The sequence below is a fragment of the Ovis canadensis genome, chromosome 7, assembly GCF_042477335.2.
Source record: "Ovis canadensis isolate MfBH-ARS-UI-01 breed Bighorn chromosome 7, ARS-UI_OviCan_v2, whole genome shotgun sequence".
Lineage (NCBI taxonomy): Eukaryota > Metazoa > Chordata > Mammalia > Artiodactyla > Bovidae > Ovis > Ovis canadensis.
Genome location: NC_091251.1, coordinates 86,726,108 through 86,740,449, shown reverse-complemented (window position 1 = coordinate 86,740,449; position 14,342 = coordinate 86,726,108). Strand labels below are relative to the sequence as shown.

At 38.1% G+C, this 14,342-nt stretch overlaps 1 protein-coding gene across 9 annotated transcripts in view; it reads right to left on the bottom strand.

The window, feature by feature from the left end:
- Positions 1–14,342, bottom strand: part of SYNE2 (spectrin repeat containing nuclear envelope protein 2) — a 325,432-nt gene that overhangs the window by 36,705 nt on the left and 274,385 nt on the right. For all 9 annotated transcript variants that reach the window (XM_070292474.1, XM_070292472.1, XM_070292475.1 and 6 more), the window contains 5 exons: positions 12,967–13,161; positions 10,653–10,778; positions 4,345–4,500; positions 1,854–2,012; positions 999–1,165 (listed from right to left, as the gene is read on the bottom strand). In XM_070292474.1, coding sequence (XP_070148575.1) covers positions 999–1,165; positions 1,854–2,012; positions 4,345–4,500; positions 10,653–10,778; positions 12,967–13,161 — 803 coding nt within the window. The remainder of the gene's footprint in view (positions 1–998; positions 1,166–1,853; positions 2,013–4,344; positions 4,501–10,652; positions 10,779–12,966; positions 13,162–14,342) is intronic.

Genomic DNA, 14,342 nt, shown 5'->3' with positions numbered 1-14,342 from the left:
TTGCTCAGCCAGTGCAAACAAAGCTGCATGAATGGCCCCAAAGCCAGGTGACTGTTGTTTGTGTGCTAGGTTACAACTGAAAAACACTTTGGTTGGGGTCTCTGTTTGGACAGAGAAGACAGAAAACATTTAGAAGCTCTGGGCGGTATCGTCATCATTATTTGTGAGGGGAGATCAAATGGTCAGTCTTGTTTCTGATAAGCACTGGACAGCCTTGATTTACAGTCACAGCAATACCTCCGGATTCCACATCTTAGGACCAGATGCCCACTGGGGACCTAGCACACCCAGCACAAACCTGCAGAGGGGCCCTGCCTTGAATGAGCCCAACTCCTCTGATGGTGGTGATTAGAGGGAGGGGAACCTTCAGGGACCCCCAGAAGCAGCCCCCAGAAAATCAGGCCAATGCCTTGACCTACTTGCCACACACAAGCAACAACAGGCTGGCATAACTTCATCTTAAGACTTCACACAAGTCTTAAGGTAGTGTTAGAATTTCTAAATAATACCTCTTCCTCAAGGACCAACTCTCATTTAAACCAAGTCTAAGTCATGCGAAATTTTAAGCTAAAGAAAAAAAAAAGGTGAGATATACTTGGTTATCTCCTTGCTTCCCTGGTAGCTCAGTTGGTAAAGAATCTACCTGCAATGCAGGAGACCTGGGTTCAGTTCCTAGGTCAGAAGATCCCCTGAAGAAGAGCACAGCAACCCAGTCCACTATTCTTGCCTGGGAAATCCCACAGACAGAGGAGCCTGGCAGGCTACTGCCCATGGGATCGCAAGAGTCAGACATGACTTCATGACTAAACCACCGTGCTACAATATAATCCTATAATATCAAAATAAGAATTTCCATTCATTTTTATCAAGCTCTACCTTTATCTGTAAGTTCAGGAAACTGCTGGGTTACCTTAGAGGAAGATGGGGTTCAGTTTTGCGATCTGTGAGGTAACCACTGTAGCCAGGGAGTAGGAACCCATTTTTAGGCCATTCCTTACCTTGAGCCAATGACATCAAAAAGATGTTGCCAACGGTCATTGATTTTGTTGAGCTTGTCATCGATCTCAGCTGCTCTTGTCTTGTTGCTGGCCTTGATCAGCCGGTCGCCCATTTGCTTTAATTGTAACTTGTTTTCACTAAACAGATTTATTTCTTCCATGCAGTCCTGGCAGAGGCACCAAAACACAAAGCTAGAATCACTACAGAAAATTCATTTCTTTGGCAGATACAAACACACAGTTGTGCCTCCTGAAATTTCTTAAAAAATAAAAACACTTCTCTCACCTGTTAATGCAACCCTTTAGTGAGCAGCTAAAAAGTCAAAAGTGCATGTGTAATACATAAAGCAGTAGTTACTTTCTTAATTCAAAAGCCCTGGTTTCCCTCACAGTTATTCTAATGCACTTGGGAGCTGAGGACTACAGGGTATAACTAAACTAGCCTGATATATCAGCAAGAGTTTTCCTGAGGTTTAACTGAGTGGCACTTGGGGTGACTGTGACGAGAAGGTTCTTTCTTCCTTTCCTTATGGGAATCAGCGACCACTTCACAATTATGAGCCCCACTGCTGTTGGTCTTTCTCCTTTGGCCAGGGGATCGTCTTAACAACACAGTTAGAAAAACCATAACCCACCTAGGGTGTGAACTGAGGCTTAAGAAGCCGTGAGCCCCTTTTTCTTCCTAACCAAGAGAAAGCAATGCCCTAGTACACAGCACCCTGCCCACCAAGGACAGCCCACCTTTCCCACCTCATTGGAAATATGCCTACAGCATACACTTCTGAGTCTGGGAGTGAGGAGGGCAGAGAAGACCATGGTGGTCATAACCGCACCCCTCTGGGAACTCCTGCTCACCTTCTGGAGCTTTTCAATCATTTCTTCAATACTAATATCTGCTGTCTGGAGAACTTTGTTTTCCATCTGCACCAGCCATGCACACAACTCTTTGTTTTTTTCGTTGAACACAATCCATGAATTGAGTCTATCTTCTATCTCCTGTTTGCGTATAGCCACCTGGAAATGACAATGCATTTGGCAGCTGAGTATAGGCAGGAAGGAAAGACTTTCTCTTCCTCCCCACCCCCCATCAAAAGGACTATGGATTCCATTCAGGTGATCCCAAGGACTTAAATTATTATGTTTTTGCCTTTTAAAGACCTAGGGTTTGAGGTCAACAGAAGTTTTACACCTTTGATAAATGCCTTAAAAAGCGACAGTAACAAAAGATTGTACCTGAAGTGTAACTGACCAAAAGGATTCACCTTTATCCAAAACAGTTTTAATATAATGCGGTAATCCATTATTGCTGCTGCTAAATTGCTTCAGTCGTTTCTGACTCTGTGAGACCCTATGGACCGTAGCCCTCCAGGCTCCCTCTGTCCGTGGGATTCTCCAGGCAAGAATACTGGAGTGGGGTGCCATGCTCTTCAATTTATTATTACCGCATTTTATTAAAAATTAGAAACAGGAAGTTTAGATGAATGTATTTTAACCATCACCTAAATTTATTTTGTTCTTTACTCTTTAAGTATAGATTTATTTACTGCTTGCTACATGTTACTGTTTTGTTTTATGATCCAAATCCTTTCTTTTTAAAAAATGATCAAGTCCTTATTCTTACTTAAGGCCAATGTCCCACCTGTTTAATTTAAAAACTATCATCTTGGTCACAATATAAATCTTATGTATATAGTGCAAATGAATGACAAAAATCAACATCACTTAAATGTTTGAGTGGTATATTTCAAAAACAAAGCAAAATTTAAAAAATGCATATCATTCATTTAATCCGCCTTCCCCATATGCACCACTGCTCTGGATAGAAACCATGGAAATGGAATCAAATACTGGTCTGCAGTGAGCAGGCTGACCCCCAAATACCCAATGTTCTGTTATGCAGAAGCAACCCCCAAGCTGACATCAGCAAAGGATCTTCCTCCTTCCAGGGTTCAAATTTATTACTGAATAAATATAAATTTAAAGAATGCAAATCAGCCTCTTTAAATGTACACAGTATTCCCAGGTCTTAGAAATCTTCAGAATCCTAGAGATAAAAAGGGTAACCTTAAAATTTTTTTTGGTTAACTTTTAACATCCCACTTTACAAATGCGGGAACCAAAGTTGAACTCCTAGGCATTTTTCAACTATACACAAAACAAAAAAACCCCTCTGCTCTTTTCAGAGTGAAGCAAAAGTAGCCAATGCTTCTACATCCACCCAACCAAATGTGTTGAGAGGGCCAAAAAAACTATCGCTAAAACCCGTTTTGTATTTCTGTTTTTCATAGTATCTATTCAACTCAGCTTCTAAAAATCCTGGCATTTTGTATAGCATCATTCTGACTGGATTCCTGATGGTAACAATTAGGAACATCTGGGCCCAAGTCTTCACTTCTTCCTTAGCTTTTAGGGTATCTTTTACATATTCTCACTTTTCTGTTATATAAAATTTGAATAAAAATTCTAAACGGACTATTCTGAAATAGTCTAAAAGGACTATTCTAAAATTCTAAAAGGACAGGTATATCATGAATATTAAATACTAAAATAAAGAAGGAAAAACATTTTTAATTAAAATGCACTCAGAAGTGTCTGAATTTTCAACTTTTATGTACATCTCTTCATTTACAAAAATTAAAAGACTTAACTTTTCTTAGAATTAAATGTTCTTAAGACAAAAGATCTATTTGAACCTTTTAATTCCAACCTGATCCTGTCATCTACTTACACCGTGTAATACCTTAACTACAACTCAATTCTTAATAAGTATAAGTGATTCACTGAGATAGTAAGTGTAGCAGTTGACTCTCTTTCACAGAGGTTTAAAAGCCAGCTACTTGAAATAAACACTGGATTGCATGTGAATGCAGAGCGCGCTGATAAAATGCCCTGGAGCCCGGCACTCAGTACTACTCCTGCTGTGTGCTGGGCCCACAACAGATATTGCAGAGATACAGCTCTAAGGCCAGCCTGGACCTCTTTGCTGAAGTTCTGATTCTCAGACAAGGACTGGTACTTGTCATCTCTACACGACCGAGAGCAGAGTGCACACAGCTGCTCAAAACTGCAATCCTCCCCTCCCCCTTGCTCTGAAGGTGATTTTTTTTTTTTTTTTTTAAAAAAGCTCATTAAGAGTGTGCAAAGTTCCAGCACTGAGTGCTGGAGAAACAAAGGGTCAAATCTGTTAAACCTTGTTGCTGGCTTCTCAAGGAACAGCACCAGCCCGGGCTCCAACTGAAAAGGGCCTCCCGGTTCAATGAAATTAAGCTCCTTTCTACTTTGTCTGGCCTTCGGAGACATTTCAATAAACTTCAGAAGAGCCGTGCCCTGCAGTTAACTGACTTACTCTTAAGCAGAGGTCCTCCCATTGTCTGTGCAAATGTTCTATTTGCTCCTTCAAAACCATCACGTCGTCCACCAGAATGTGCTGGGTTAGGTCGGTCTTCATTGTGTGAAGTTCTTTCAAGTTCTGAGTCCAGTTAGCTAAAGACTTCTCTAGTTCCTGCATTTAAACACAAGAAAGAAAGGGGTAAAAAAAGAAAGAAAACTCTTCAACTCAAGCTGCTGTTGTTTCCAAACCTGTAGAAGCTAATCCTTTGATTGGACCCTGGGGGAGGGGAGGCCAGGAAAAGGGGTGGGACTTTCTGAATGAGAAACAGCCCAGGGCCAGCCTCTGCGGCTGTGGTTGGCCAATTCCTCAGCACCTATTTTCCCAAAGCAGAACTCTTTTCTACCTTTATTTTCACTTCCTCAGGTATTTCAGACTTTTCTATACTTAACTCTATGTTAAAATCAAGTAGGTCTTTACCTTTATTTAGGGGAAAGTAAAGTATTTTTGGAGTCTCACAACAATCTCTCTCACCTACATACACTTAATCCTCAAACTGTGTTACAGACTGTTGTATAAAATGTGATTTCCCTACTTTTAAAAACACCTTAAGAAATTCAATAAGCATTGTTGCTTATTGAAATAACAATAAGCATTGTTGCTATGTGGCAATCATATAACGACAGCTTCTCTTAAGTGAATAATTTTGGTTAACTTTCAAAAAGAATAAATATAATTGAAGGAAAAAAAAATTGTTCCCTAATGATCGCCAGAGATGGGTTAGCAGAAAATTTCCTCTGGCTCTGGAAACAATTTTTTCTTTTTAAATGAAGTATTGGTCAAATTAAAACATTTTTGAATTCTAGGACTTAATCTAGATAATTACTTTCACGAGAGAGAAGGTAAAATGAAACAGCCCAAACATTCAAGAAACCTCCAGATTTTTATTGTGCTTCTCATATTCTGTATTTTGGCACATTTGAAGGGTCTCTATTCATACCTGTCTATTGAAATCTGAAAGAAGAGAGTATTTCATTTACATCAGTAATCTGTCTGAGGGGTGGCAACAGTAAAAATGGGTTAATTCTGATTGATTTTTAGAGTTCTAAAAGCTACACTGGCATGAACTTGCCAATAGGGATTTACATTGAATAGAATGGTTCAGAGGGTTCTTTTTAAAGGTTGCATGGAGATTTAGGAAATAACATCTTTTTCAGAGGAGAAATCATCACTTTAAACTTCCGTTGCCTACTTCTCGCTTCACGATTCTAGTAAAGTGGATGAGAGCAGGTTCTGCTGTGGAACATTTTTTTACCAGCTTCATCACCTGAAGCAGGAAAGCCACAAGCAGAGGTTTGCCATTCACTGACTCTCAAGACCGGAAGATGGTTGCACTTCAGTGTTTCCTGATCAAAAGTGCAGGCTCAGACGCCTGCCCAGAGGGGTGGCCGGTGTAAGTAATCCACCGCCCGGTTTAAATCAATTTTGGTTTGGATAACCCGTCTTCTCCCACAATTGAAAGGATAATTAACAGGTGTAGAACTTTTGAATATGGACATTTTGGGATTCTTAATAAATACTGCCACATTGTGTTCTCAAAGAAATGACTATCTTTTTCCACATATGGTTTGGTATCGAGTTTTATATATTTGGGGGACAAGTTTAATATGTGTAATAATTCCTGCTGCTGCTGCTGCTAAGTTGCTACAGTCATGTCTGACTCTGTATGATCTCATAGATGGCAGCCCACCAGGCTCCCCCGTCCCTGGGATTCTCCAGGCAAGAACACTGGAATGGGTTGCTATTTCCTTCTCCAATGCATGAAAGTGAAAAGTGAAAGGGAAGTCGCTCAGTCGTGTCTGACCTAGTTATGTTTAAATTTGTTGTTCTTTAATTACTTGCCTGAGATGCTACCCAGTTCTTCACCTTTATCCTTCCCCAGATGTATTTAGCTTATTCCTACCAACATTTGCAGGTTTCAGACACAGGTAATTCTTTAGAGGAGCCTTCTCTGAGTCATGGGATGAGGTTGGGACCCTACGCACACATGCTGTCATATGTACCCATATGGTGGGACTCTGGTCAACATGCATCTCTCCAGTAGCCTAGACTATCAGCTCCACACTGGATGGAGCCGTGATCACATTTCTCACCAATGCACTGCCCACCTAGCACTTACCAAGACACCTAGCAGAAAGTAAATCCTCAAATATCAAAATGTATGATTGAAAGAAAAGAATTTGGCAGTATGTCTCAAGAGCTTTAAAATGTTCTTAAATATTAAGTGCAAAAGCAAGGAATCAAACAATATATTGGGTAAGGTCTATTGAGGTAATCTATTAAGGCTGAAAAAGTTCACTTATTTCTATAAACATTTCAAAACTCACACTTCCATTTTAAAAAGAAAATACTCCAGATTTGCTACCAAAACTAATTGCAAAAGAGAACATGTCAGGTAAGTTTGCCTTTCTTGATTTAACAAGATAAATTTTCTATACTGCAAAAGTACCTGTGAAATTCCAACTATCCATATGGAATATGATGGAAAACTTGACTACATAAAGTGGTGCACTGCACAGGCTTTGACTGAACTCTAACACAGCACAACAGCATTTAAGCCTTCCTGTGGATTCAATTATTGTTGGGATGGTCAAGTCCTATTTTTCTACACTACCAGCTGGGTAAAAAGAAGATCAAAACATGAATCTGTGTATATGTGTGTGTGTGTGTGTGTGTGTATGTATTTGTCTGTATATGCATAGAGCATCTTTGGAAGAAAATATAACAAGTTGGTAACACTGCTTCTGTGGAGAGAAACTGATGGGAAAAAAGTTTTCATGTATACTTTTTCGAATTCTGAACCATGTGACCACATTACTTATTCAAAAAATATTTAATGAAGAGGTACAAGCCTCCAGTTATAAAATAAATAAGCCACAGAGAGGTAATATATAGCAGAAGAAACATGGTCAATAATATTGTAATAACTTTGTATGAGGACTGATGATTACTAGACATCATGGTAATCATTTCATAATGCATGCAAATGTCAAATCACTGTGTAGTACACCTGAAACTAGTATAATATTGTATATTAACTATATTTCAATAAAAATTATTTAAAAACTAAAACTATCCCATGGATTCAATCATATGACAAGTTTTGTGAACATTGATGCCCACTATAGCGATAATAATTTTCATAACAGTTTATAGTTAGCATATAAAATATGATTGAAGGCAGGAGAAGGGGCCAACAGAGGATGAGATGGCTGGATGGCATCATCGACACAATGGACATGAATTTGAGGAAACTCTGGGAGACAGTGAAGGACAGGGAAGCCTGGCGTGCTGCAGTCCATGACGTTGCAAAGAGTCAGACACGATTTGTGATTGAACAACAACAACAAATAAACCATACACATATATAGACACATATAACCATGTAAAGCAACTTCCCCATATGTCAACTTGGCTGTGATGGGAATGTAATTTTCCAAGGAGGAAAGTAAAGTTTGAGTGGTTACGTATTTTCCCAAGTGACTTAAGAATGATAAACACAGCTCTGGACAGGCTTTAGGTTACTTGGGATCTCTTTGGAAAATGGTCATAGGTTGAATGAACTCAATGCTCTTGCCCTCTCTCCCCAATTCGTTGCACAGAAAAATAGAATGCTGAGGCTATGGAAATTGAAAGGATCCTAGTGGAAACTGAGAATTGTCCTACTTGGGAGAAATTATGCCTCCTCATGGGCTTTCCGTCTAGTCAAAGATATGGTTTTTCCAACAGACATGTATGGATGTGAGAGTTGGACTATAAAGAAAGCTAAGCACCGAAGAATTGATGCTTTTGACTATGGTTTTGGAGAAGACTCTTGAGAGTCCCTTGGACTGCAAGGAGATCCAACCAGTCCATCCTGAATATTCATTGGAAGGACTGATGCTGAAGCTGAAACTTTGGCCACTTGATGTGGAGAACTGACTCATTTGAAAAGACCCTGATCCTGGGAAAGATTGAAGGTGAGAGGAGAAGGGGACAACAGAGGATGAGATGGTTGGATGGCATCACCGACTCAATGGACATGGGTTTGGGTGGACTCTGGGAGTTGGTGATGCACAGGGAGGCCTGGTGTGCTGCAGTCCATGGGGTCTCAAAGAGTCAGACACGACTGAGTGACTGAACTGAACGTGGGCTTATGGTTCACGTTTTGCACAGGTTTCTGGACTTGATGGGAGGAAAGTCTATGTGTCAGCTCAGAGGGACTCCAAGTCCTCTTATCTGTTACTTGAAGTCTAGATCCAAACTTAAAGATATAGAGATGATAAAAACTTTGAAAATCAGGGATAGTCAGGAACATTCTTAACCTAATAAAGGCATCTACTAACACATGACCAGCAAAAATCATACTTCATGGTGAAATGAAAACATTCTCTTTAAAATCAGGACTGACACATAGGGGCCAGCTATCAATGCTTCTACAGCACTGCTCTGGAGGTACTGACCAATGTAGATGGAACAGAAGTTTAAGAATTAAAATAACCAAAAAAGTCATTATTCACCAATGGTAACTGTTCATAGACTTCCAAAAGAACTGACACAATTATCAGCATTAATAAAAGAGTTTACCAAGACAGTTAAATATAGTATCAATGCAGAAAAGTCAGTCACATTTCTAGGCGTCAATGTAAACAAAAAATATAATTAGAAAAAGACAGTATTTTCAATAGCTTTAAAAGTAACACATCAAGAAATAAATCTAACAAAAGATGTACAATACTACATAAAGAAAGTTATGAAACACTCAGCATGACTAAAAGGAGAAATATGCCATATTTGAAAACAGGAGGACTCGATGTCAAAAAAGATGTTAATTTCCTCCAAATTACTCTATAAATTCAATACAGCTCCACTGTAATGCTTATCAGGATTTCCATTAGTTTGACAAGCGGCTTCTAAAAGCTGTGAGAAACCAAAGAACCAAGGACACCCACACTCATGTGAGAATGAGGGATGGATACACCACACCTGAAACGAAGATTTATTCACATAAAACACAGTACTTGAGATGATTTGGTATAAATGCTAAGCTAGGAATAGAGCAGAGAACCAAGAATTAAACCATGCATATATGGAAACCTGATATTGGACACTGGACTAATCAGTAAATGGACAACAGGATAATAGGCATCTATATGAACAAAACAAAAATCAGTGCTTCAGTGAATAAAAATACTCTGTAAGTGTAAAAAGTAAAATTTGAAAACTTTAAGAAGGAAATGTACATCTTTATGACTTAAGTACAGAATAATGGTACTGCTTATATAAAGTTTAAAAACAAAATTAATACTTCTATATTCCACCGAGATCTACATATACATGTAGTAAAATGATAAAGAAATGCATAAGAATGGTAAAACACCAGATTTAGGACTGTGGATACCTCTGGGGACAGGGAATACCTTGGAGATCATACAGGGCATTTGAACTGTATTTGTAATATTTTATTTTTCTGCTGGCTGATAGTTTCATGGAAGTTTGTCATATTATTTGTTATGTTTGAATTTTTTTGCATGTTAGAAATTTTTACAATGAAGAAAAAAGGTTCAGGCAGGAAGACACTAATTTCCAGCACAGCTTGAAGTAGGAGGCTACTCAATTCTTTCTAATTATTTTCAATTAGATCCCTGAAGTAACTAAAAGAAGGAAAAAAAAATTAAACTATATTCCATTAGGCTGTGGATGTCTTTCCAACATCAAATCCGCAGAAAGGAAAGAGATGGAGGGAGTTCCTAACCTGGAAATTTAACTGGTCCAAGTTCCTATTGGTGAGTTTGCCTTGTCTTCTGCAAAGCCCTGACATACCCAGGAATTTTTGCGAGTGTAGCATCCATTAAGCAGAATATAGCTTGGAAAATATTACAGAAACATTGTATTTGAGCAAAACCCCTAACTACTGTCCTCTAAAAATTAATTCTTCAGTCAAGCTTTAATTTCAAACACAAGGCCATTTGATAAAGGAAGAGCTTTCAATGTAATCTCAGAGGCCGCATCTTATGTTACAGAGGAGAAACAGAAGGACGATTTGAGGGCAAAATCCCCCAAAAGAAGAATTTCTGAAAAATCTTTCTAGCCTTCACACATGAATCTCAAAAAGCATGGATTCTAGTTGTTTCAGCAACCAGCATGGTGTATTACAGAGAAGGTAGAAAAAATATTTTCCAAGTGGACCTGAAAACTTGTTTCACACAGACAACGAAAGACAAACACTTCAACTTCTCAGAAAACAGCTGAGTGATTATCTTGAACACTACTTCAGAACTCAATACCTTAATCAGTTCTTTTTCTCTGTGGAGCTCCTCATGAAGTTCTGGAAGAGGGTCTTTACTTTGTGCCTTTAAAGCGTGCAGCTTGTTTTTCAACTCCTTGATTTTCTTTTCACACTGGTCCCAGGTCTATTTGAAAACAGTGGTAAAATTGGTAAGTACTTTGCTGTTTAAGAATGAATTATAGGAAAAGGATAATTAACTTAATCCATGTAATTGCTCTATTAAATGTGTCTTTGTAAATCACGCAGACACCGAGGTCCTTGTCTTAGCCGACAAAGCAGCTGGGATGACAAGATGTTCTACGCCTCTCTGCAGGGTTATGTGTGGCTCATCTCAACCACTGGGTTGCTTTTTGCTTAGAAATACTTCTTCCTCCCTCCCCATATCTCTGATCTAGCTAACTTGTTTCTATTTTAATTTTGGAAAAGTTCACATTTCAAAGGCTACTGGAAAGATTAATTTTTAGCATTTCCAGTCTTGGCCATACACTCTGCTAACACTGAAAAGCAAAAGCACTCAACCACTTTTCTTGTCTTTTCTAGTGCCGTCCCTCTGCTCTCTCTCCCCCTTCTAGACATAGCTTGGCTTTAGTGACCCTTTCACAGTCAAGTTTCATTCTATTTCTCACCACTGTTCTGACTGCCACCTCCTGCTTGGAGTGCTTTAACGCTTTTTCAATTTCACTATCTCACTGTAATTATAATAAGCTTAGGAGACAGGGCAAGTGTTAGTATCACATTTAAAATGGGAAAACTGAAACTCAGAGAAAACTGACTGGTCCAAGTACATACAGTTAGAAGTAGGATGAACTGACAGAGTAGTGTTGACATGCACACACTACCCCGTGGAAAATAGATAACTAGCAGGAAGCTTCTGTATAGCACAGGGCGCTCAGCACAGTGCTTGTGATGACCAAGTAGGGTGGGAGAGAAGCTCAAGAGGAAGGGGATATAGGCACACACACAGCAGATTCACATGGTTGACAGCAGAAACTAACACAACATTGTGAACAAATTATACTCCAACTAAAAAAAACAAGTGAGTCGATCTAAGGCTACAGTTTCCCTTGTGGATGCCTTTCTTTCATACTAGATCTTTTCCTTCAACCTTACATTACTGAACAATAGTTGCCTGTATTTTTTTTTTTCCAATTCTGCCTGTATTTTCAAGGGAGATTATAATTCATTAGGATAAATTTCTATTCCTGATATTACTAAAATCACTCTCCTGAAATTACTAAAAACAGACAAACACAGACTCAAACACTATTCTATTCCTCAGTCCAACTGACATTTAAATATCCTTGGGTTGGCCCAACTATATGCTAACCCGCACTTAAGGAGAAGCCACTTGATCTAGCAACATCAACCCTCTGGAACATACCCAAGAAGAAAGTGAAGAAACAACACTGTGAGTCCTTTTCACTTCCACCAAACCTTCACTTGCGTTTACAAACATGGCACGTGCTCAGCAACGGTCTGGGAGTTAACTAATTTCATGCAGTTTGTACACCAAATAAAATTCAGATACTTTATTTATAGGAGAGATGTTCAGGCCCTAACTCAGCACATATTTATTCTTTATTCAGAAAAATATCTCTGACAAGCTTGGTTATCTGGTTTTGATACACACACAACAGATGAGAGAAAAGAGTGGGCTATAAGGAGTAAGTATTCTCAGAGAAATAAAAAGTAAAAATAGACAGCTTAACATTAAATAGAAAGAAAGAAAAACCATAAAAACCACATAAGAACTCAAAAAGCACAACAATGCAGGAGTTAAGCCCAAAGCAGCTCAGAATTTTTAAGAACAACTTGGGATTTTTTAACATAAAAAAATGAAGGATTTTTCTAATAATCACTCAGAAGAAGACATTTTGGTTTTTAGAGGTATAATCATAAATTATCTGGGAAATTCAGTTACATGGAAAAGTGGATTCTTTGAAGGTAGCAGAAGAATGAAGCATCACTATATTTACTTTCATATACTAGATTCAAAGACAGACTACACGTGGAATGTTAGCTTTGGTTACTGAACTTCCGTTGAACATGAGTTAGTTTCCTGTTTCATAAAGGTAAGTATAAAATAGCACCTCAAGTATTTAGATATTAACATTAAGCTTTTCCATTAACATTATATATTACTATTTTAGGTAACTATCATTATTTGTGGATCAGCAGGACCCGACCTAAGGTCCCTTGGAAGACCTACAACATTGTGATTTCCTAAAATCATTGCCATCTTTGCAGAGCAAAGAAAAATTCTATGTTACTACATTTAAATACCATGAAAGGAAAAGAAAATGTTGAGTTACCTCTGCAGTGCTCTGGAACCGTTTAATCATTTCTCCAAGTTGGAGTTTTGTGTCCTTCCAGTTGTCCTGAAGTTGACTGATTCTCTTGTTAACTGATTCTTTAGTTTCCAGGTTAGCTGTGTTCAGTAACTTTTCCCCAGCTTCCAAGGTTAATGCATAGGTAGTATGCCACCTCTGGAAATGAATTTCTTTATTCTTTAAAAAAAAAAAAAGGTAATTTGCTTAAGCCTTTGATGTGATCAAAATATGACTCTTTGCATGTGTTTGTATTTCCTTCAGAGCCTCTCTTAAATGTTAAACTAGATATAAATTAAACAAATCTGGTTAGAATACACACACACACAAACACTCATTCACATCAAAGGCTGATATTTAATTGAGTAGACAGCATACCACCAAATGATGTGTTCTTAAAATAATTTTCAAGCGTTGATAAAAGGTGTATAAAAATACACTTCACAGAATAAAAGTCTACAAGATAAAGGAATTCAAGAATATTAAGAAAATGACTGAAGTATTAGATCTAATACTAAGAGCAAATACCATCACTATTATGATATAGTCAGCTTACTCCTAACCCACATGAGTAGAATGTGTACATTATGCTAAACAATACATTACCATATGTAAAAAAGAAAGCAAGTGAGAATTTGCTATGTAACACAGGGAACTCAACCCAGCATTCTGTGACAAGCTAAAGAGATGCAATAGGGTGGAAGATGGGAGGGGGGTTCAAGAGGGAGAAGACATACGTATACCTGTGACTGATTCATGGTGACGTGTGGCAGAGGCCAACACAATATTATAGAGAAATTGTCTTCCAATAATTGTATTTTGTTCTATACTTCTCAATATTGCACAATTATAATCTTTGATAATTACTAGTTACTCAGAATAAATAAAAAAATAATTTTTTTAAAAGGAGAGAACATACTATCATGTAAGAATCGAATCGCCAGTCTATGTCCGACGCAGGATACAGCATGCTTGGGGCTGGTGCACGGTGATGACCCAGAGAGATGTTATGGGGAGGGAGGTGGGAGGGGTGGGGAACATGTTTGGGAATGCATGTATACCCGTGGTGGACTCATGTCAATGTATGGCAAAACCAATACAGTATTGTAAAGTAAAATAAAGTAAAAAAAAAAAAATTAATTAAAAAAAAATAAAAGGAGAGAACAAATAAAAAAGGTAAAATATAAAACTAGACACTTTAGCACTTAAACACTTATATACATCAGTGTTTGCCCTAAAGGGATAGCTTTTAAAAATTCTCTTTGGATATCATATAGATTTCCCTTTAAAAGGGACTAAAACCAAGTATTTATATCACAGAAATGAAGTCAAAACTTTACAACTGATTCATATTTCCAAAA